Source organism: Limanda limanda, chromosome 2 (assembly GCF_963576545.1).
Source record: "Limanda limanda chromosome 2, fLimLim1.1, whole genome shotgun sequence".
Classification (NCBI taxonomy): domain Eukaryota; kingdom Metazoa; phylum Chordata; class Actinopteri; order Pleuronectiformes; family Pleuronectidae; genus Limanda; species Limanda limanda.
Window position 1 is genome coordinate 7,541,877 of NC_083637.1, and position 22,962 is coordinate 7,564,838.

Consider the following 22,962-nt stretch of genomic DNA (forward strand, 5'->3'; position numbering starts at 1 on the left):
CCTTTGTCAGTTTTGCTTGGTCCCCAACAGTCCTACATACATAACGTTTATAAGTATATCATAATTATAAACATTATACTTTTTATTTGAAGCTGGGTTAGGAAAAAATAAATCCTCACATTGAAAGGGAGTTAGAATCAGTGTTTTGCTTTATCAGTTCTAAATAATTAGTCTTTTCTGGTTCCAGCGACTCAATTGTGTAGTTTCTTTTGTCTTATATATTTAAACTTGATCCTTTATGGTCAAAATTATGATGAAATTCTTTGTTGCAGCCGTATTCAGTGAGATTTTGAGAAAAACAGTTGTGTTGTGTTGACACACCTCAATTAATTTCTCTTAACTGTCCACGTTTCCCTCTAATCTCAGTTTCTCCCACTGAAGATGTAGGAAGAGATGCAAGGTAAAGATGAAGAAGTAAAGAGGGAACGTGATTGAAGTCCTGTTCTGCTCCACCGTCCTTTCAGCTGACGTCTGGTTCTGATAACAAGGACGAATCTGGAGGAGCTGTCAGTCAAGGTTTGTCACGTCTGTGGCGACTTCTGTTCGTTTGGAGTTTTTATGATTTGCCCTTGAAGGCTGTAGGAATAACAATGAGGACTCAGAGTTTCCACTTCACTCAGACACATATATTCACAAATTCAAGCTGAATAATTTACCTTCAAATGGGAACTGACAGTAGATCTTAAAGATAAGAGAGGAAACATGTTTCTGGTAACTTTATTTAATAATTAATTGCCTGTTTCTTAATCTTTCTGATGATGATTCTTTTGAAAGATGGTCTCTGTTATTTAACTGCCTAAGAGCATATGGAAGTCAATGAATTGTGTGTATTCTACTGGTGTTATTGTTGCAGTCGTTGAGTCCACTAACTCAAGTTGAGATGAACATTATTCATTCAGTCCAAAGTGAATCTAGTACAAGTCAATCGTCTTGTTTCTAATGCGAAATTCTGCAACATGTCATCAGTTCAAAATATAAGAAATGATCATATAATTAAGTCGTTAAGAGAAAAGCTGGTGAAACAAAGCTAATGTGTTTTTCTGGAGCTGCGTGTTCGAGACCCCCACGGAGCAGATGTAGTGTGTTAACAGCTGATGTGTGTTTTTCATGATACAACATCAAGAGGAGCAACTCTTCACTGTAACACACAGAACATCGCAGCTCGGAGTTTCCCTCCTGGAGCGATTCAGCATCAACAATTAAACCAACCAACCGCTAAATGTTTCATCGTATCTCTGTTCCCGTCAGCGGTTACATGATCGCGTTTTCCTGTCTCTTTAAAATGCCCCCAGGACACATATGGATTATACATAAAACTCTCCCCTCAGTGAATACACTGAACTAACATGAATATTTCAATCGGCAGCACTTAGGGGGAAACACTGTGTCGGAGCACAATAGAACCGGCATGAAAAGTGAGTGCTGGGAAACACCTTCAGGCTGGTAATGGTCTCTGGTCTCATGTTTCTGAGAGATATGATGTTTTCGTATCAATGTTTTGTTACAAGAACAAGAGCCAAGCAAAGTTACAAACTACATAACAACACAAAACTTAAATAATTAACAAAAACAATGAGCCAGAAGAGGACGAACAAAAATAAGTTCAGATGATATAGATTTATTTGATTATGAAAGGAAAGAAAAAATATAAGTTTTAAAGAAGTAGATTTATAATAACCAGGTTTTAGAAGTTTCTCTGAAGATGCAGCACTGATGTTTAAAATGTTATATTGATCTCCTCTTTTGTATTCTGTGGATCCGATAAGCTTTTCATTTCAGGGCAAAGAAGACTCGTGGATCTCGGGTGAAAAGCAAATAAAAAATAAATTGTGTTTTTTGGGAGATATAAATATTTCCCTGTGTAAACACGTGTGTGTTTCAGATAAGAAAATTGAAAAAGAGCCAAACTCTCCTCTCATCTCAAATCTCCTCACAACACAGATATGTTTTTATCTCTGCATGAAAAGATTATAAATTCAATTACCTCCACTTTCTCTCTGAACATCTGAAGCTGTAAAGCTGCATCACTTTTGGACTCCATGTTACACCAGAGATAAAGAGTGTGAACAGGGGGGGGGGACAGCCTTCTTACCTTACATGAGTAGAATATAAAGAACAGCAGCAGCACCCAAAGGACTCCAGCTCCGTCCATCACCGGCCTTCAGGTCTCCCCTGTCGTGACCCAGGTTTGACATGAAAGATATAAAAGTCAAGGCTGTGAGACTCACGACCACTCCAGGTGCCGCAGGAGACTGTACGACTCCCCGTGCCTTGCCTCAGGGTTCTGGGGCACCGGGCTGGAGTGAGCGAATCCCCTCTGGCTGTGGGAGAAGAACACAGTCCTGGTGTCGGCTGCAGGATGATGAAAGTCACAGAAGCTGAAGAAGACTAGTGTCGTGGAGAAGGTGAAGACGGGGGTGAAAGGTAGGAGGGGCTGAAGAGGAGGATTTTTATATGTTACATCCACATTAGATATTCCATTAGTTTGTGGTTTTGTGGGTGAAGTGGTGAGTGCGAATTAGAAGTGTGATGTTGGTTTTGGTCTCAGTATGTGACTCTATAGAACGATGTTGAATCATAAAGGTGTAGATTGATGTCATTTAAAAATATTTAAAGGAAAATATCAATATAATAAGCAGGTTTTGCACAGAAGTGAAGTCAGTTTTCAAACATCTCCAAATCTGAAACCTTCATTCAATTTGTGAAAACAAAAAACTTTTGATTTCACAGCTTTATGGCCGATCCAGACGACACAGGACCAGCTCAAAATGATTCATATAGAAATCAAAATAAAAACAGTAGATTTTAGTTTTTCTGCAAGTTAGTAGATATCCGATATCTTGATCTTTCTTTTTTATTTTGTTCAAGATCTGTTCTGATATGATCTCAAAGTAAATCAAACTGTGAAATGTATATTGTTTTGCTTTGACAGATAAATATGAGTTTCACAAATCTTAAATTGGGTTTTAAAGTTATGTTTTAACATCTTCTCACAACACGTGAATAAAAGGTTGATGCTAGCGTCCAATTATCAGTTACATCTGCTTCTGGTTGTTATGAAAGAAGTTAAAGACACTCCAGTTACAGTTAGAATGAAAGGTTCAGTGTTTAGGATTCATTATCTTCAGTTGTCATAAAAACTCAAAAGGTTTTTAGTTTGTCTATTCTGGGCTCCTGTAAAAAAAAACATGGCGGCCTCCGTAGAAGAGACCCGCTCCTGATATAAATATAAAGTATTTAAATATAAAGGAACCATTCTAGGTTAAAGAAAACAACCATTAATTTAAGTGTATCGAAAAAGGTTGATATATGTTTCTATTGTGGACACTCACAGTTATCCTCAACACATAAACTGGAGAAGGAATAAAATGTCTAAATGTTGGGCGCTGGGTTAGACGTCAAAGATCAGAAACAAAAACAGATCTCTGAACACGATGCGACTGACTTTCAGAACATGTCGTCTATATTTAATCAGTGGAAATTAGTGGTTAAACTCTCCTGGACCTGGACCTGTGTTCATCCGCCTCCGCTCATTAAAGTTTCAGCACCATGGGAAATGTCCCATGTTAGACGCACTGCAGATGTCACTGTGCAGAGGGGCGATGGGGGGTCACATGAATGATGTATGCTCAAGCTGCGGTGAATACAAATTATCAGCAGATTTAACACACAGCACCATTTTACATGATATTTGACTTGACAGTGGAAATAAACCTAAAAATTCAGGCCTCAGACCTGAACTGTGAATAAAATCAGTGTCACCGATATCACCTGGTTTCATCCAGTGTCACAATTTAAAGATGGACGACATGACGGCTTCCTGTGAGTAAAGCCAGAACATTTTAGAAGCTTGCTGCGGTACAGGCAGGCGCTTAAAGATACATTTTTCTCAAAGATGGTTTCTGTGATTTTTAACGTAGTTCTTATCACACTGATTTTGTTTCGTTTGTCCAAGTGTTAATAATGATTGACAGCTGAGACTGACTCACGATTGGTCATGAGTCTGTTGCTGCTACACAAAATGATGTCATCAGTGCAACACTCCAAAAACTCAAAATCTTGCCAAGTATATTTTACTAATTTCTAGTCAAAATATCTCATCACACTTAATATAAGACAAAATCACCTAAAGAGTAAGATTTAAGTGAGATAAAGGAGCTTTTTTTTAGACAGTGCATCTTGAATGTCTTATTAAGCTAAACAGTCTTGAAAACATCTTGTTTTGAGTCATATCTCAGATGAAACAAGCTTTTTTGACATGTCATAAGGTTTTTAAGCTGCTGTGTTATACGTAAAAGATGAATCGTCTTGTTTCAAGAAATAGACTTAACTTGAATTGAGACAACAAATTTGCTTTATTGAAAACTGCAGTTCAACATGCCCAACTCACAAAAACTCACAATGCACAGTACAGTGTGGCTATTTTTCTTACATTTCCATCAAACATTGTCCATATGATATGTACAAAAGACAGAGGCAAAAGCTGGAAAGATGTTTCCTTCTTTGTTCTGTTGCACTCTGTTACACCACATTATTCCAAAAGTAATAAGTAAAAATAAATGCTGTCATGTTTGTCAGTGCTTAAAAAAAAAATTCACCCCAAATACCCACACTCAATACAGACTCAAGAATGATGTTTGATGATGTCTGTGAGATCATACTTGAATGTACTTTCTATTATTGAAGTTTACATAGTAGAATGGTGTATAATCAACAAGCTTTTCAGCATCCATGAAAATATTGGCTTGAGCTTGGTCGGGAACTTCTACCTCGTAAACTAAATAATGATCATTCCACCCAACTGTAGAGAGAGGTTGGCATTCAAAACAATACACTGACGCATTAAAAATATAAATGTTTTTCACAAGTGCAAACTCTGGAGTATCATTGATGACATGATAAATAACCAAAGATTTTCCACATGTATGCTTATTTCCATGTTGCATAATCCACTGTACCGAAACTATATGTTCAACGTGCTCTATTCCTAAGAAGTCTTTAATCTTTCCTTCTACATAGGGAACATTTTATAAGAATTCTCTTTGTCTGAAATTTCCTTTGTGTAATTCATGTGACGACCACCAGTGTGAGCTCCGGCCACATGGTGTCATTAACATAGACTCCATCTTGAATAACGCAAGTTAACCCAACATTTGGAGTCTATTATTGCCACGCCTCCTCTCTCTCTCTCCTCCCATCCTGGCTCTAAATGTATAACGGCTCCGCCATCTTGTTTTGTAGTCAATCCGCCATTTTGAGAGTTTTTAGGCCTTGATTCCACGAATCATGATCGGCCGCCATCTTAGATGTGACTGCGTCATCGCCACGCCCCCTTTCTTTTCTCTCTCTCTCTCGCTCTCTCACACACACACACACACACCCACACACACACAGACACTTTGATAGACACAGACAGATACACACACACAGAGACACATAGATGGACCAGAGGTTACATGCGTGTTCTAAATTGTGATAAGCTGCTGTTGTTATCTTTGAAATATGGGAGTTTGTTAAAATGATAAATCATTAAATAACACTAACTTTATTTCACATACACACACATAGACACACATACACAGAGAGACACTTTGACACAGACACACACACACAGAGACAGACATACATAGGTAGACCGCAGGTTTTACATGTATTTTCTGAATTGTGATAAGTGCTGCTGCTGTGTTTATCTTTGAAATATTGGAGCTTGTTAAAATGATAAATCATTGAATAACATTATAACTTTATTTCCCCTTTTTAATAAATACTTTTGTAATTAAAGTATCTGTAGTCTGTGATTATTTGTGCATAAGTGTGTGAATACAGCTGGATTATGATTGCCTGTGCTCGAACTTAGAAGCCTTCACTGTTAAGTAATCGTTAATATTAAAATATTGACATTATTAATTTGACATTTATCATTATGAGACTGATAATTATAGCTTGATTTGTTGGTCCCTGGAAACCAGGGTGGTGCCCCTCTACGATAAGTTATGGCCTTATCATTTTTAATTATTTTTAATAAATAATCTTTTATTATTTTAATAATCATATTTCATGATTATTAATAATTAGCCAACGTCAAGTCTACTCCTATTGCACAACACCTGTTTATGCCATATGTCATTTTTAGTTTGTCTTTCAGAAAGTCAGTATTTGCCTTTTCAATACATTGCCTGTTATGACTTGCCATTGTCCTTTTAACAAACAAATCTTCATTAAGTTGCTCCTGCATGTCTTCAAAGTTGCATTCGCAGTGCCTGCATTTACTGTAGGCAAACCCCACACCTATCTTAAATCCAGCCACTTCATGCTGAGCTAGAGTGTCTCCGCACACAGACATAAGTGCCCCATAAATTGTCCTCTCACCATTTGCAGTGACAACCTGGACACCATCATACAGCTCAGCTAAGTCACGGTTAATCCTCTCAAATATCTCATCAATACCACAATGGGAAAGATCTTTTGATTTTACCATGGCAAGCAGACGAATGGCAGCAAGTCTTGATCTGTATTTAGGGTTGATGTTACCTAAAGTGTAATAAATGAATAACAATTTGTTTTTGTTTGCCCGAGATCCAAGAGGATTGCATAGCTCAATTTCATCTGTATATAAAACCAACTGCAATGCTGTGGGACATTTCAAAAACAGTGGGTGCGACTTAAAAATGTCTCCATCAATGAAATCATGAAAAAAATCCATCTTTGCATGTCTGTGGCCTCTCATCAATCATTGCAATAATTCTTGGATGTGATAGCAGCTGCTCCAAACTTTTCACCAACGGTATATAATGAAAACAATGGTCCTTAATGGTAAGAACTCTGGAGTCTCCATGTTTCACATAACATACTGTTTGTTTTGCGACAACAATCTCTGGTTCAACTGGTTTTAACAGTTCTTTGATGGTCTTATCCTGCAAATGGGTGGAAGCAATTTGACTGAAAGGGTCAACAAACTGGTCAAATATCCCCATTGCATCACTCTTTAGTTGATCCAGGTCCCCAGAATGTCTCTCAATCATGTCGCTCATTTGCTGTTTTAGGTGCTCCAATAATGCGGCCTGATATTGCTGGACTCCACTCACCATTTGGTTAACAGCTCTCTGGGGAGAAGAAAAAACAAACAAAAAAAATACTACATTATAAAAATCATATAAAAACGCAGTCAACATGCAAACTCACAGACACTTTTTTTTTTTTTAAAGTAACCTTTTAATTACATATAGTGAGTGACATGCCATGATCAAAATAGGCTATTTCCAGCAAAACTATCATGAAATAATATTGCCTTCTGAAGCTTTAAGACCTTCTTTACACTTGGTCTTAAAATGCCTTTTGAGCAACAGGATCACAAGTGGACAGTGCTAAATAAAAGTGTAAGTGTTGGGTGCATTATGTTGTCTCTATGCTCAACACATAGTGGATGGGCGGATTTTGTAAGCAAAGTATGTGTCCATTTGCATTTATAGCTGGGAAGTGAGATCCGATCACAAGTGGTCACTAAAGGCCTCTACGAGCGCCTCGGACAGCTTTTCGTTGTTGTGGCTGTGATTGGTCCGCGAACGACATCATTTCCGTACAACGTCATTTCCGGACCTCAAACTTCCTGCTTCCTATCACAACAAACCCAAACACAACTATGATTCTACGATTAATGTGACGTGTGTTAAGCCAGCGGAGTTGTCCGGCTGACGGTGGCTCGTTAGAGCCCTGACGGCATGTGTGCACGGTCACATACGGTTATAACGAGCTTTCATAACGGCGCTAGCGGGCTAGGCTAGCGGGCTAGCCACCATGCTAACTGCGGTGGTAACGGTGCAAAAACCCGCTGTCACGACTTTAATTCAACTTCTATCATGACACTGTTTCTACAATACCATCAGGTTAGAAGCAAACACTGGGTAGTAGTTAGTGTCGGGGGTCCCTGCTGTCTGTGTGTGGAAGCTGGGGGGGAAGCTAGCTAGCTCCGTGTAGCTTCTAGCTACATGTAGCCTCAAGCAGATTCAAGCTGTGGAATCAGCAACACAGTTCGGAAACAAGACCGGGGAACCGCTGCGCTAAGAAACGATAACATCGGCATTTTGACCCGCTGGGTGTCACTTTATTTAGTTCTGTTAGTTGCCATGGTTCAGTGTGTGGGAGCCAAGCCCACAGAGGTAAACACACGTGGACTTCTTCTTCCCAGAAATGGGGTAGGCTTCTCTGAGCTCGTCTTCCGTTGCGCCACCTACTGTTTGGCGGTGAATTGTTTTCAGACGTACATTAAGTCATTCTACAGTTTAAGCGTATTGCATTTAAGCTTGCTACTAAAAATGAAATACAATTAATTGGAAAATCAATGGGTTAAATTACCTGTGTAAGTCGATGGGTTTCTCTGGCTTGAAGAAGAAATGCAGTTGCATGTTTAGAAAGGTCAACATTCATGCGACCCTCTCCATCTTCTTGAAATCCACTCTGAAAGAGATTAACAACAAAAATATCTATTAAAACATTTACCAATTACTGCATAAAAAATTAAGCAGTTGTCAGAAGAGTAACTTTTGTGTTACTTCTAAATATTTGCTTTAATTCTATAATTAACGTGCAGATACACTGCTATTATTTTAGTGTAAACTAAATTTATTTTTCTTGACGTTACACATTTAACATGATGACATTTTATTTAACTTTGCCTAAAACTAATTTTACTGAGCCCAACTTGAACGCATCATATGTGAACCTCCTTCTGTCAGCTAACTAGCTTTCACCCTGCTGATTCCAACACTTATTTCAACACTGGATTACCATTTTTAACGGGACTTGCTACTGACGGGACTGCTGCAGCAGCGGGAGGCAGAGACACAAAGCTGCAGTCCACTACACTTTTCAGCCAAGGTGAGTTTATTATAAAATTATAAATGTTACGTTAAATCTTCGGTTTAACGTCGGTCCTTCCTCCTCCGCCGCTTCAACTTGGAGAAGATGATGCGCGTGTGTCCGCTTTGGACAGCCATCAATCCCGCACACGACGCGAAAGTCAGGGCTGCGACTGTGCATGGTGTTAATGTGACTCAAAAGTTGTTTCAGAGTCAATGCCACAAATATGTAGCATATGAAGCAACGGCAAATCATGTTGGAAGCAAAGATGTCGACGGCAAGAGGACAGTAAATTGGTCACAGGTCGGTAGAGCAAGATTGCCGTTAAAAGTCGTTAGGCTAATATGGATACACCCATAGATATCTATGGCTACACCAGGGCTACACCCATAGATTTATATATAAAGACTAGATGTCTCGTTCGACGGAGCCGGACGTCCGCACATGGCGGCCATCTTGCCACTACCAACACAATGTTATGGGTGAGCGAGATACCCCGTAGCAAGATGGCCGCCTAGTCTTTATATATAAATCTATGGCTACACCCGCCAGCTAGCTGCCGCAAAGGAGAATGTGGGCGTAAACTAACTAACGGACTGACTTGGATTTGAACCAACCGTGTTTCATTGCAGGTAAATTAAAGCGCTGTATCCAGAGTTCCAGTTCACATCGCACAGCGCACACCCTTTGAGTGTTATCGACGTCTCAATGTGTTGTCAGTGTTTATTGTGTATCGTTACAGCCGAACAGAGACAGTGAGGCGAGCTAACGTTAGCGGAGCTAACTAGCTAGTTAGCTAAATCAGATAAGTTAGTGGTGGCTCCATATGTTAAGAACTATTATAGAACTATTATTTACAGTCTGTAAATAATGGTACAATTATGTTAGAGCAGTGGTTCTTAACCTCATTGGAGGTACTGAACCCTGCAAGCTTCAGCAGTGCATTCACCGAACCCTTCGTAATTGGAAAAAATAAAATAGGATTTCTTCAAAATATAGGTATATATTTTGTTGTATGAACCATGCATCAGTTGCACACAAAATCACTGTGTTCAAAGAACAAAACTTGAATTTCACACAAAAACATAACTCAATGAATATTTACTGCAAATCAATGTGACTTTTGCTGTTGCCTTCCAGATACAAGTTCAGAAATGCGCGGCTTCACCTTGGCAAGTGCCACTCTCATTTCATTTTCGTGACAAAGTCTGTACCTTTTCTTAATCTGCGTGACAATGTTCGTACTCTCGCAAAATCAGGGCTAATTCCACACGCATGGCAAAAACACGACCTTTCCCCGGGATAACCACCGAACGTTAGAATGGTACAGAAGTACCTTGAACTCAGAGCCCATTTCCTTACACAGCTCTTTGAAGATGCAGTGCTTCACATCACTATTTTGCACGTAGTTCACAGATTCACCTACAATTTTTAATACTTCTGCCAGTTTTGGAGGAAAGGTTTTTGTTGCCAACGCATGCCTGTGCCGAACACAGTGCCTAACAATGATGTGTGGTGCATCGGATTTCACCAGCGCTCCAAAACCAGAGTGTCGTCCCAGCATGGCTGGAAATCAGATCTGCAACTACTTGAGCCAAGATGTCATCGCTCATGTCGTCTATTCTGCTGCTAATAGTGTCATTTGAAAGAGGAATTTGGGATAACTTATCTGCATCAGGTTTTCCCAGCATGATATTCGCCATCTTCAAAGCAGCTGGTTTTATGAGTGTTTCACCAATGGTGTGTGATTTTCCCTGCTTTGCGATCAGGTATGCACCTTCGTACGATGCTGTGAGGATCGGTTTGTCGATGGGTACATGCCGAGCACAGGCAGAGTAGCCTTTTCATCGAATCTGGCTCTCTTCACGTTGAATTCAGCGAGCGTTGTTTTCTTTTATTTCCAATCTCCATGCAGCTTTAGGAAGTGTTCCTTTAGTTTGCCGGTGCCTGACTAGAATTGCTCAACTTGGCATTGCAAATCATGCATTGATGACCCATCACGTTCCTTTATACAAATGAATCCATATTGTACGTATTCGTCCAACCACTTTTTTCTTTTGCTCGACATAGTTAGTATGAAGGGATTGAAAGATTGAAATAAAATCACAAATGACGTACAATTACGACAGCCACAAGTCGACCACTGAGCGCACCAAGTTCCCTGCAGCACAGATATCAAAGCTAAGCAGTGTGTCGTGATCAGCTGCAGCCAATAATGGCCAAGCGGACGTCACAAATAATGCAAGTGGGCTGAATTTATTATGTGTAACACATTTTTACTAAGCAACTAAATATTTGTTATCTAACACAGCGAAGAAAAATTGTGTGTTGCGAAATTCTCGGCAGCCAATTTTGAAGGCTGACAAATACGGCCTGACATTGCTAGTGTGAACCGGGCTATACTGTGTGTGTCTTGAGCCCTGCCGAACCCCTGAGAGTGACTCACCGAACCCCTGGGGTTCGATCGAACCCAGGTTAAGAACCACTGTGTTAGAGTATTGTCCAACTAATGAGATGGTAGCAGATATATTGACAAAGCCTGCAACCAAGAATAAGTTGATTAAGTTTGCTGCATTTATTTTTGGAAGATGTTGTTGAATATATTAACAATGTGAGCGCAAGTGGGGGTGTTAACAGTGTGCTCTCAACTTGTATGGGCACCAAATCACCGAGGCAGCCGTACGCGGCGCGATCTTGGATCGGCGGCCATCTTGGAGTTGTTTCTCATCTGTAGTTATAGCAACATTATGCAGTTTTCTTGACCTCCCAGCAGCAGCTTCTGAGTGAGTCTGATGTTTGAGTGTGAACCAAAAACCTGTAAACCAGTATTTATTGGTTACTATGGGTTTCCAAGTGTGTGTGTGTGCGCAGGAGCGGAAGTCACGCGGGTCGCAGGTGGTGGCTAACGTGAAGCTAGGCTAATTTACCATCAAACCTCAACATATATTCCACGTGTCGCAGTGAGTTGGAAACGTCTCCACGGTCGTTCCTGTTAAAGTGAAGCGGACCTGAACACAACAAGGTGCTCTTGTGGATCCCGATACGATAAATACACAGTAATAAGTCACTTATTCTGCTTACGAGTATTAAGAATCAGTGGTTTTATTGAACCAGAGCCTGAAGTTCATATTTCCCCCCCGCCTCTCACCAGGTAAGGAGCGATGTCGCACCACTCCCGTAGTTCGTCTCGGACCGGGGACTGTAAAGTGTACGTGGGCGACCTGGGCAACGGTGCTGCCAAGGGGGAGCTGGAGCGAGCGTTTAGTTACTACGGCCCACTGAGAAGTGTGTGGGTGGCGAGGAACCCCCCCGGCTTTGCCTTCGTGGAGTTTGAGGATCCCAGAGATGCAGAAGATGCTGTCAAAGGCATGGATGGAAAGTGAGTAGTATCTTATAATACTCCAATAAGTGTTTCTAAAACAACGAAAATGGAAAGACGCTGTGGTGTGTGCGTGTGCTGAAATTCGCCGGATCTATTTCGTTTGGTCAAAATCTCAATCTGCATGAATACTCCACATGTTGCTCTCTTACTGATAGTTAAACAACCGTTTCCCCAGGCTTCTCTGTGGCTCCCGTGTTCGTGTGGAGTTGTCGACGGGCCTCTTCAGGAAGGGCCGTGGGCGCCCCAGCCGGCGCCAGTTTGACCCCGCGGATCGGTGTTACCAGTGTGGGGACCGAGGTCATTACGCCTACGACTGCTACCGCTTCAGCAAGAGGGGCCGTCGCAGCAGGTGAAGAAATGCGCACGTTATGCATGTATTTGCTTCTTCGCTGCACATTAGCGGCTCATGAAGCTCAGTGTGTTTTGCGCTGAAAGTATTCAGGATGTGCTATTGGAGGAGAAGAGAACCCACGTGAATAAAATTTCTGTCTTTCCCTTCCAGGTCTCGCTCCCATTCCCGGTCTTGCTCCAGGTCCAGGTCCCGTGGACATCGTTATCGCACTAACACTCATAGGTTATTAAATAATGTGAAAGCAGCTCAGTCTGTAGTTAATAATGTATAAATGTTTGCACGTGCTTTATTGCTAAATAATACATGATGATAAACCGTGGAATTTCGTCATGTTTATTCTGGTCGACCGTTTGTGAGCCCAACGATAATCGTGTTTACCTTTTTCAAGAGCAATCGCAGATATCCATCTATCACCAGACGCAGGAACAGGTGAGGCTTGTTGATCTGCAGTCGCATGTTGTCATTAATACTTCCCTTGGGGATCAATTAAAATGCTGCGTGGCTGGTAATTTTTTCAGTCGGCCGTGGACGCCTCTATTGTTGCCATAGTTTCAGTCAAAGGTGTAATTAAAGTCATGTTCTTTCCTGTGTCGTTAGGTCTGGCTCTCCAGCCCGCGCCGAGTCCAGGATTCCCGTGAGAAGGTAAACTATGTTTTTGTTTTTTAATCATAATTACAGAGTTGACTAATTTCAGTACAGTTACTATTAATGTGAGTAACTGCAAGGTGCTAATTCTATGTACAACTTGTTAATCCCCCTGCAACTTTAGAGCGAGAGGCACAGAGGAGGCGAGACGATATGTTTGCAGAGTACGTCACTGGTTCTCCCAGCACCTACGATGCCAAGGGAGATCAGTATCCCTAATATTGAAGGTAAAGAGAGGGAGACTGTGTTCCTGTGCACATCTGGATACATTATTTTTACAATTTCCAGTCCAGTTGGTTGTTCAGTGTGTGGAAAGAGGCGTAGTAGAGTACAAATTCAAATTGTCTCCGGGTTAAACTTCAATAAACTATTGTCTCTCGTTCATTAGTGTCATTTAAGGTATACTGTATGCTTTAACAATTCTCATTGTTAGCTTAAATACTAAATGCTAACATGTCACTTTGTCATGTATACACCGAGGTTTCACAAAATGCTTGGTTGGTGTTTTGACAACTTGTATGTGTTTTCTTAAGTTGCTGTGCGTTGAGCTTTCAGGGCCACCGTACTGCACACTCTGTTTCTGTTCCTCTGTTAAGGTTACACGTGAACGCAGCACGGGAACAGCACATCTCGCGAGATCCCGAAGCTTCACCCCCCAGGTGAAAGTGTTTTCCCGCCAGAGAACAGTCTTTTCAAAATGGCAGCAAATCAAGACGCAGATAGGTAAGTCTCGCCCTCCTACCAGCTTGTGGTGTCCTCCGCCCGATTACTTGTACTTGTACCCCTAGTACTCTGGCACACTCTCACTGTGCCCACTCTCTCCTCCCCCTTGACTAACAATTCTCCATCTGTGTTCCTCCAATGTCGGTCTCTCTATCGTCTCTCTTTTTTACGTGGTTATTACTGAAGGGGGGGGGGGGGGTTGCTACTGATCTCCTATTTATAATTAGTTTAGTGCTCATTTTAAATGATAACACAGCAGATTAAAAGAGGCAGTTAATTGAAAATGTGTGTATTTATTTTATGTCTGTTGTCTTCTCAAGGACTGTTGGAACAGAGGCGGAGGCGCAGGCCCAGGCAATGGAACGAGAAAAACACCAAATCGTCCGTGCCAAGTGCTACCTTTTTATTTATCTAGTTTCAGAGGAATATTATGATAATATAAAATAGCTTACAGATATGTTGTTTTCTCGATGTGAATAGCATATGTCAAAAGTTGTTAAGTTTAGCCATGACACCCATGCTCCAGGAACTGCACTGTAGTTATACAATGCATTTCAGTACAGTTACTATTAATGTGAGTAACTGCAAGGTGCTAATTCTATGTACAACTTGTTAATCCCCCTGCAACTTTAGAGCGAGAGGCACGGAGGAGGCGGGAACAAATATGGGCGGAGCATGTCACAGAGTTACCCAGCAACTTCTTTGCAAGGGGAGATGAGTACCCATAAGATGGAAGGTAAAGAGAGGGAGACTGTGTTCCTGCGCACGTCTGGATAAATTATTTTTACAATTTCCAGTCCAGTTGGTTGTTCAGTGTGTGGAAAGAGGCGTAGTAGAGTACAAATTCAAATTGTCTCCGGGTTAAACTTCAATCAAACTATTGCAGGGTATCCGCAGGGTCTTGAAATTAACTTTTACAGTTTATTCTGCAATTAATTCACCTTGTATACATGAAACATGTGTGGGACGGGGACTTGCAGGAATAATTTCTCTGCACAAGAGAGCTCCCTACTACTACGACTGCAGAAGAAATTTTCAGCTCCGTGGACTTGTATTTTAGTTCAGTGGGACATGTGCGTTGGTATCACAACTGAAAGCGCTGCCTGCTCGACAGAAAAAAACACTCGGGGGTTGTGAGAATACTTGAGAAGTCACAGAATGCAACTTGGAACCATTGTTTTTTGCATGAAATTAAATCAAAACACAATAACTCAAAGAAACAAACTGATAATAAAATAAAAAAACTGAAAACATGTGACGTGTCACAACGTTTCGACCCTCTCGGGTCTTCTTCAGGTCTTATTAGGCATGTTAAAAAGCTAAATATTTCTATCATGAGCTGCGAGGTCCTTCCACTACAAGGTTCATGGCAAGAGTGAGTGAGGAGACTGAGGGCTCCTCTATTTATATGCTGCCTCTCACAGACTCCTCCCCCTTGTCTATTCCACTGTGATCCTTTAATTCTATAACTGAATTAAAATAAACGTATTTATATATATTATCATTCATGATACCGTGTTTCTATGAATATATTATATTTTATTGGATGTAGTGATATATTTATGTATTTATATTCTATTTAAAATAAAATTGTGACTTTGAACGAATTTCGTATATCGATAAACTGTGATTGTTGTAACTCACATATCAAATTACATGTTTTTAATTCTATTTTCTACATCCATGTATTGTTTTTGTAATAAATCATGTTATTACTACTTAACATCCACGGATTGTCTTTTTTTCCAATAGTCTTTGTGATTTGTGGGTTTCTTTCTTTAACTCCTTTATGATGCCCCCCCCCCCGAGAAAAAAACGTTTGTTTCTGCAGTTTAACATTTTATTTAAACGAAAAAGGAAAACCTACTTTGTAAACACAGTACACAGAACAGCCAAAACATACATACACACAAGTATTGGGATGTGCAAAATCTTCGTAGAAATTAAATAGTCATCCATAAATACAAACTTAAAAGCAGAAGTATACAAGTTAGCAATCTTCTTCAATAAAGAAAAGATTTAGAAGCAGAAAATTCACACAATTTTACTTAACTTTGTAAACACACTATGTAGAACAACTAAAACACACATTCAGGTAAAGTCCAAAATCAAAATATTCAAACAAAGAATCTTATACCGAAAAAATAATAAACATTTAATACTGTAAGCATGCAGCCAAGGTGCTCTCCCCCTTTATTTATCAACTGTTTGATGAATCTAATCTAATATAAAAGCATAATAGAATGTAAAGTAACATCTAGCTGGCATCAGTTAGGCCTACTTGTAAAATGCATAATGTTTAACAGTAAAATCTCAATTTAGCTTGCACCTAAGTTATAACATATTTGAGTGCGCTAACATTAGCAATAACGTCAGCTAGTTCGAGGTGTCTGCATAGGCTAACCATTAACAAACCATCGTTACTTTTTTTGAGCAATTAAATATATCTCTTGTTCTGCCTGTTTTGTGATATACATGCCTAAAAGGGGCCTGATATTTCTATACTGAAATAATATCAGCATTATAATTGTAAGCCATTTTATTTAATGACGTTATTGTCGAGGGTTGATTTGTATTTCCTGTTCTAAGCGGGTTGTTGATATTTATTCTCTTGTCTACCTCATTCTGACCTGCTGCTGTAACAACTGAATTTCCCCAGTGTGTGGATCAATTAAGTGTATCTTATCTTATCGGAATTCCCCAGCCTTGATATAACATAATATCCCATATGACATGACTGTGGTGGGTGTAGAATGAAATGATCCCCAGCATTGACATCTCACTGTCGAGTTAGTTGTAGCCTATGTGCCTTTGTGGGACCAAACATTCTCTAGTCAGGAATGATCCTTAGTAAACAACATAAGTGACATGTAATGTAATGTAATGTAATGTTATTTACCACTACCAACACAATGTTATGGGTGAGGGAGATGCCCGCTGCGGTGTGCTGACGTTCGTCTCCGTTGGCCGTCAACGCAGACTGCCTGCGCGTAGCACCCATACAGTCTATGGTAGCGCCTGAGGGTAGGTTGGCGAGTGTCAGGTTACAGTCATGTGACGAGCGCGTCAACAATAGTCCCGCCCCGCCTCTTCTCTTCCGGCCTTTGCAGTGACCGTTGTCAGTTGGGTTTCGGCCGGAAACGGAAAAAACAGAGAAAAAAAAAGCAGTAAGTAAAATTAGACTAACTGCGGCCATTACACAACTTTATGTCGCTGTTGCTGTCGTGTAATAATAAACTGAACTTTTTCCACCGTGAATATCAGTTGCCAGCGTGATGGAGAGCCAGAAGAGGAAGCGGGAGTCCGATGAGGAAGAAGAGAAGAGCAACGACGAGCAGGAGGAGCAGGAGCAGGAGGTGGTGGGGTGGGGGGTTGGTATCTGTTCTGTGGTATGTTGAAATTACATCTGTCATTTTTACCGTATGGAACACTATTGTTTGTTTGTTAGTTATGTAAAATTTGATAAACAGATTGTTTAAAAAAAAAGGTTTGACATGGGAGTGGAGGCCGTTAATTGAAAATGTTATGTGTACTTATTTTATGTCTGTCTTAAGGAATGTCAAAGAGAGGGCGGCCAAACAGGAGGCCGCCACACAAGCTAAGATTGATGCCGAACAGGAGGCCGTGTGGCTGGCCGATGCAAAGTTCCTGACAGAATACCGGGCCCGGACCCTGCTGCAGGCCGGCACCATGCGCCGGGAGCCTTTGGAAGAACGCCGTGCGGAAGAGGAGGCACTCCGTGTGGAGAAGGAGGCACGTCTGACGCCAGGTAAACACCAGCGAGTGTAGTTACAATGGGGATCAATGCTCACGGTCAGTCACAGATGCAAGGTGCTAGCCACGAATCCGCTACGGCACGCAGACAGCTGTTGTCCATCGAGCATTGGGCAACACCTTCCTAGGTTAACGTTGTTACACGACCCAGTACGAGTACGACAGCTGAAGCTAGTAACTAGCTGCTAGCGTTGCTAACGTTAACTCAGTTGTCGCCGCTTCAACTTGTACAGACGTCAGAGTGACGTCGCCACGCCAAGGCTGCGCGCAGAAGTGTAAAACACCTCTCTCTCACGTCCAATGAATCATATTTGTAAGGAGTGAGCACTACCACAGCTCAGTTAGTTTTGTCCATGTTCAAAGTTTACACATGTACATTTCTGAGTTCTATTATTATATCATAATACTGGGAGAATGGCGCAGATTGTAATTTCCTTCAGGTGAGATACCAGACTAGTTTTCCTGTGTATGTCAGTTAAACACTTTGTTGCACTAAAGACATGCCACATGGTGGCTCGTTTTGAGAAAGTTGTAGCATTATATCAGTGACAATGTTGATCTGATTTATGTTATTTATGCTGCAAAATAGTTTTATTATTGAAAGTATTGTAAAAGTGCCTATTGCAGAGTTGATTACTGCAATAGATGTCAAATGTAGGAAAACATCATCGGGATTAAAGTTTTTAGCAGCATTGATGAGGGTAAACATTTTGAACGATAACTTTGATACTATATGTCAAGCAGTCCTGCTGCAATCATAGTCTCTGCTCAGATCATGATCCAGCATTCAGATGGATTCCACTATATGTAGATGTAACCGGTTACAGCTCCTAGTGGCGCTGGGGTCTTGAAAAATATTAAAAGGGTCTTGAAAAAGGTCTTGAAAAGTATTGAATTTAATCTCAGCATTGCTGCATAGACCATGACAGACCTCTCAGATGCAAAGTGGTCAGTAGAGCGGTATAGCAGTTCCAAGCCTGCCAGTTATTTCACATTTGTATCTGAACTATGCAGGTTAAAGCAGGGGGGCAGTTTGGAAACTGCAAATCCAGGGAATGTACTTCATTGGCAGATCTGCTGCTTCAGCAGTTCATGAGTTATAAAGTTATAACGCCAGTCTTAGAGTTGTAGAGGAAGACATGCACATTCCTTTTTCAGGTTAAAGAAAATTGAAAGATGAAGGAATATTTTTATGCATGTATTTTTTTGAGTTTAGCTCTTAATGTTAATTATCAATATACTCTGATTAGTACAGTCATTTCAACACAGCCCATGCTCCAGGAACTGCTCTGTAGTTATACAATGCATTTCAGTACAGTTACTATTAATGTGAGTAACTGCAAGGTGCTAATTCTATGTACATTTTTTCAATCCCCCTGCAACTAGAGCAAGAGGTCGAGGCGGCGGGGGTGTACCATAACAACGACCTTCTCCGCAAATTTTGGCGGGATCAGCGCGATCAGAGGTAAAGAGAGGGAGACTGTGTTCCTGCGCACGTCTGGATAAATTATTTTTACAATTTCCAGTCCAGTTGGTTGTTCAGTGTGTGGAAAGAGGCGCAGTAGAGTACAAATTCAAATTGTCTCCGGGTTAAACTTCAATCAAACTATTGCAGGGTATCCGCAGGGTCTTGAAATTAACTTTTAGTTTATTCTGCAATTAATTCACTTTGTATACGTGAAACATGTGTGGGACGGGGACTTGCAGGAATAATTTCTCTGCACAAGAGAGCTCCCTACTACTACGACTGCAGAAGACATTTTCAGCTCCGTGGACTTGTATTTTAGTTCAGTGGGACATGTGCGTTGGTATCACAACTGAAAGCGCTGCCGGCTCGACAGAAAAAAACACTCGGGGGTTGTGAGAATACTTGAGAAGTCGCAGAATTCAACTTAACCCTAACCCTTTGCATGAAATTAGATCAAAACACAATAACTCAAAGAAACAAACTGATAATAAAATCAAAAACTGAAAACATGTGACGTGTCATGACATTTCGACCCTCTTGGGTCTTCTTCAGGTCTTATTAGGCATGTTAAAAAGCTAAACATTTCTATCTTGAGCTGCAAGGTCCTTCCACTACAACGTTCGGAGCAAGAGTGAGTGAGGAGACTGAGGGCTCCTCTATTTATAGGCTGCCTCTCACAGACTCCTCCCCCTTGTTTATTCCACTGTGATCCTTTAATTCTATAACTGAATTAAAATAAACTTATTTATATATATTATCATTCATGATACCGTGTTTCTATGAATATATTATATTTATTGGATGTAGTGATATATTTATGTATTTATATTCTATTTAAAGTAAAATTGTGACTTTGAACGAATTTCGTATGTCGATAAACTGTGATTGTTGTAACTCACATATCAAATTACATGTTTTTAATTTGAGAATTCTACATCCATCTATTGTTTTTGTAATAAATCATGTTATTACTACTTAACATCCACGAATTGTCTTTTTTTCAATAGTCTTTGTGATTTGTGGGTTTCTTTCTTTAACTTTCTTTCTTTAACTCCTTTATGATGCCCCCCCCCCGAGAAAAAAACGTTTGTTTCTGCCAGTTTAACATTTTATTAAAACGAAAAAAGGAAAATCTACTTTGTAAACACAGTACATTGAACAGCCAAAACATACATACACACAAGTATTGGGATGTGCAAAATCTTCGTAGAAATTAAATAGTTATCCATAAATACAAACTTAAAAGCAGAAGTATACAAGTTAGCAATCTTCTTCAATAAAGAAAAGATTTAGAAGCAGAAAATTCACACAATTTTACTTAACTTTGTAAACACACATTCAAGTAAAGTCCAAAATCAAAATATTCAAACAAAGAATCTTATACTGAAAAAATAATAAACATTTAATACTGTAAGCATGCAGCCAAGGTGCTCTCCCCCTCTATTTATCAACTGTTTGATGAATCTAATCTAATATAAAAGCATAATAGAATGTAAAGTAAAGTAACATCTAGCTGGTGTCAGTTAGGCCTACTTGTAAAATGCATAATGTTTAACAGTAAAATCTCAATTTAGCTTGCACCTAAGTTATAACATATTTGAGTGCGCTAACATTAGCAATAACCTCAGCTAGTTCGAGGTGTCTGCATAGGCTAACCATTAACAAACCATCGTAACTTTTTTGAGCAATTAAATATATCTCTTGTTCTGCCTGTTTTGTGATATACATGCCTAAAAGGGGCCTGATATTTCTATACTGAAATAATATCAGCATTATAATTGTAAGCAATTTTATTTAATGATGTTATTGTCGAGGGTTGATTTGTATTTCCTGTTCTAAGCGGGTTGTTGGTAGTGACTCTTATGTTGAAAGGGTTTTTTAAAGGAAGTGGGTTCTGTGATGAGTGAAGTTGCCAAGTGAGCAGAGAATAACGTGTGCGCTGTGCCGAGCGCATGACCTGCTCTCGTGTCCTTTGTCTGCTGAGGCGGAACCTATGATACAACTAAACGCTCGGCTACATAATTATTATAACTATGATGATTTTTCAGTTGCCTATTTTTTGGTGCCCCCTCAGGACTTGGTGCCCTATGCACAGTGCGTAGTTCGCGTCATGGGAGCGGTGCGGTGCTGGGTTTAGGTTTGGGTAAAACATGTTAGGATTAGGGCCCTAGTCCACGGCCAGGATTCTAAACCCACCGTACACTATGAATTGGGTCTCCTGGGTGCTGAATATTATCTTCATTCTATCCAATGCCCCATGTTGTTTAGGAGTCATGAAATATTCACAAAATTGTTGAATTTATTTTAACATTCAGGCCAATTGGTTCTTTTGTGTTCAGGAGGAAGATCCATCTTCTCTCCATTTTCTTTCGTTATATATCGATCCAAGACAAATTGTATTGGAGGCCTGCTACTCTAAGTGATTGTGGTCCATGTAATATGAAGTGTTTGACTAGAGGAGTATTTGTGTTTTCTTGTGTCTCAAATTATACCTGTATAGGGTTATATCACTCTGCCGTTTCCTTTTTCTTAAATACATTTTTCACACCTAAAACACAACAAGAAAATAGCTCTGAGGCTGCAGGGGATTGTGGGTCAGCTGAAGTGATGAGGAGGTATGGGATCCTACGCCCGATGAGGATGGAGAGAACGATGATGATGAGATAAGAGCCAGAGGAGTTTGTATTTGGTTTTATTATCAATGGGATTTTAGTTAGATTTCTGCACTTATTTATATCGGTATATTTAAGTTGAGTAAATGTGTTCAAGTTCAACATCAAATTGGTTTTGGAAATAAAAGAGCTGCTGTTATTTATCGACTTTCGTTTTGTGTTTTTAATTAAAGAAAACATCAGGTGCAAATGAGAATCTTCATAATTACAAAACTTGTTTTAGAAAAAAGTCAAAAAAAGGGTTAAAGGGATAACAGACAGTGCAGCGAGTTGCCTTCAGCCTGAAGTAAGCTTGGCCTTGGCCTCTCCTCCGCTCTGAGCCTCCTCCTGCTGTGTGTCCACTAAACACTAACATTAGAGGACAGTTTCCTCCCTGCAGCCAGGAGGCGCAGACGCAGCCTCCTCCTCTGATATCTCCTCAGTATCTGAACCTGAGGTACAGAATCGTTGGAGCTCGGCCGCTGGAGGAGAACTGCTTCACACCAGAACAAGGTTCTTAACCCTCAACAAGAGAGAACTACTGACAAAATCAAACTTATCAACGTAGAACCTCAGAGAGAAACACAAAACTTCTGATACTTCTGTTTAGATACATTAACTTCATATTGCTGTGTATGCAAAGTGTGTACATGTATGCATATGGATACATACACTGACGATCCTCTCATGTGTCCCATCGGGGGAGACGATGGTTCCATTGAGTCCCACCAGCGACGGCAGAGTCTGGGACATCCAGTTAGTGACCATGGCCATTGTGCTGAGCACCGCACCGATCTTTAACATGGGAACGCTCATCCTGACACGCACACATCCACACGCCTCACACACACACACACACACACACACACACACACACACACACACACACACACACACACACACACACACACACACACACACACACACACACACACACACACACACACACACACACACACACACACACACACACACACACACACACACACACACACACCAGGCAGAAAGTCCGGCCGGTCTCTCACACGCAGTCCAACCAGTGGACAGCAGTCAAACCACAGCAGGTGCACGACATGATGCTACAGGTGATGAGCAGTTTCTCAGCTGAAGG

The 22,962-nt window shown here is 40.5% G+C and overlaps 1 protein-coding gene across 1 annotated transcript; it reads left to right on the forward strand.

The window, feature by feature from the left end:
- Positions 1 to 12,017: 12,017 nt before the first annotated feature.
- LOC133024765 (serine/arginine-rich splicing factor 7-like) lies at positions 12,018 to 13,236 on the forward strand. The gene is made up of 5 exons (XM_061091940.1): positions 12,018 to 12,235; positions 12,414 to 12,587; positions 12,741 to 12,812; positions 12,981 to 13,019; positions 13,188 to 13,236. The coding sequence occupies exons 1-5, from the start codon at positions 12,018 to 12,020 to the stop codon at positions 13,234 to 13,236; spliced, it is 552 nt and encodes a 183-aa protein (XP_060947923.1).
- The last annotated feature ends 9,726 nt before the right edge of the window (positions 13,237 to 22,962 follow it).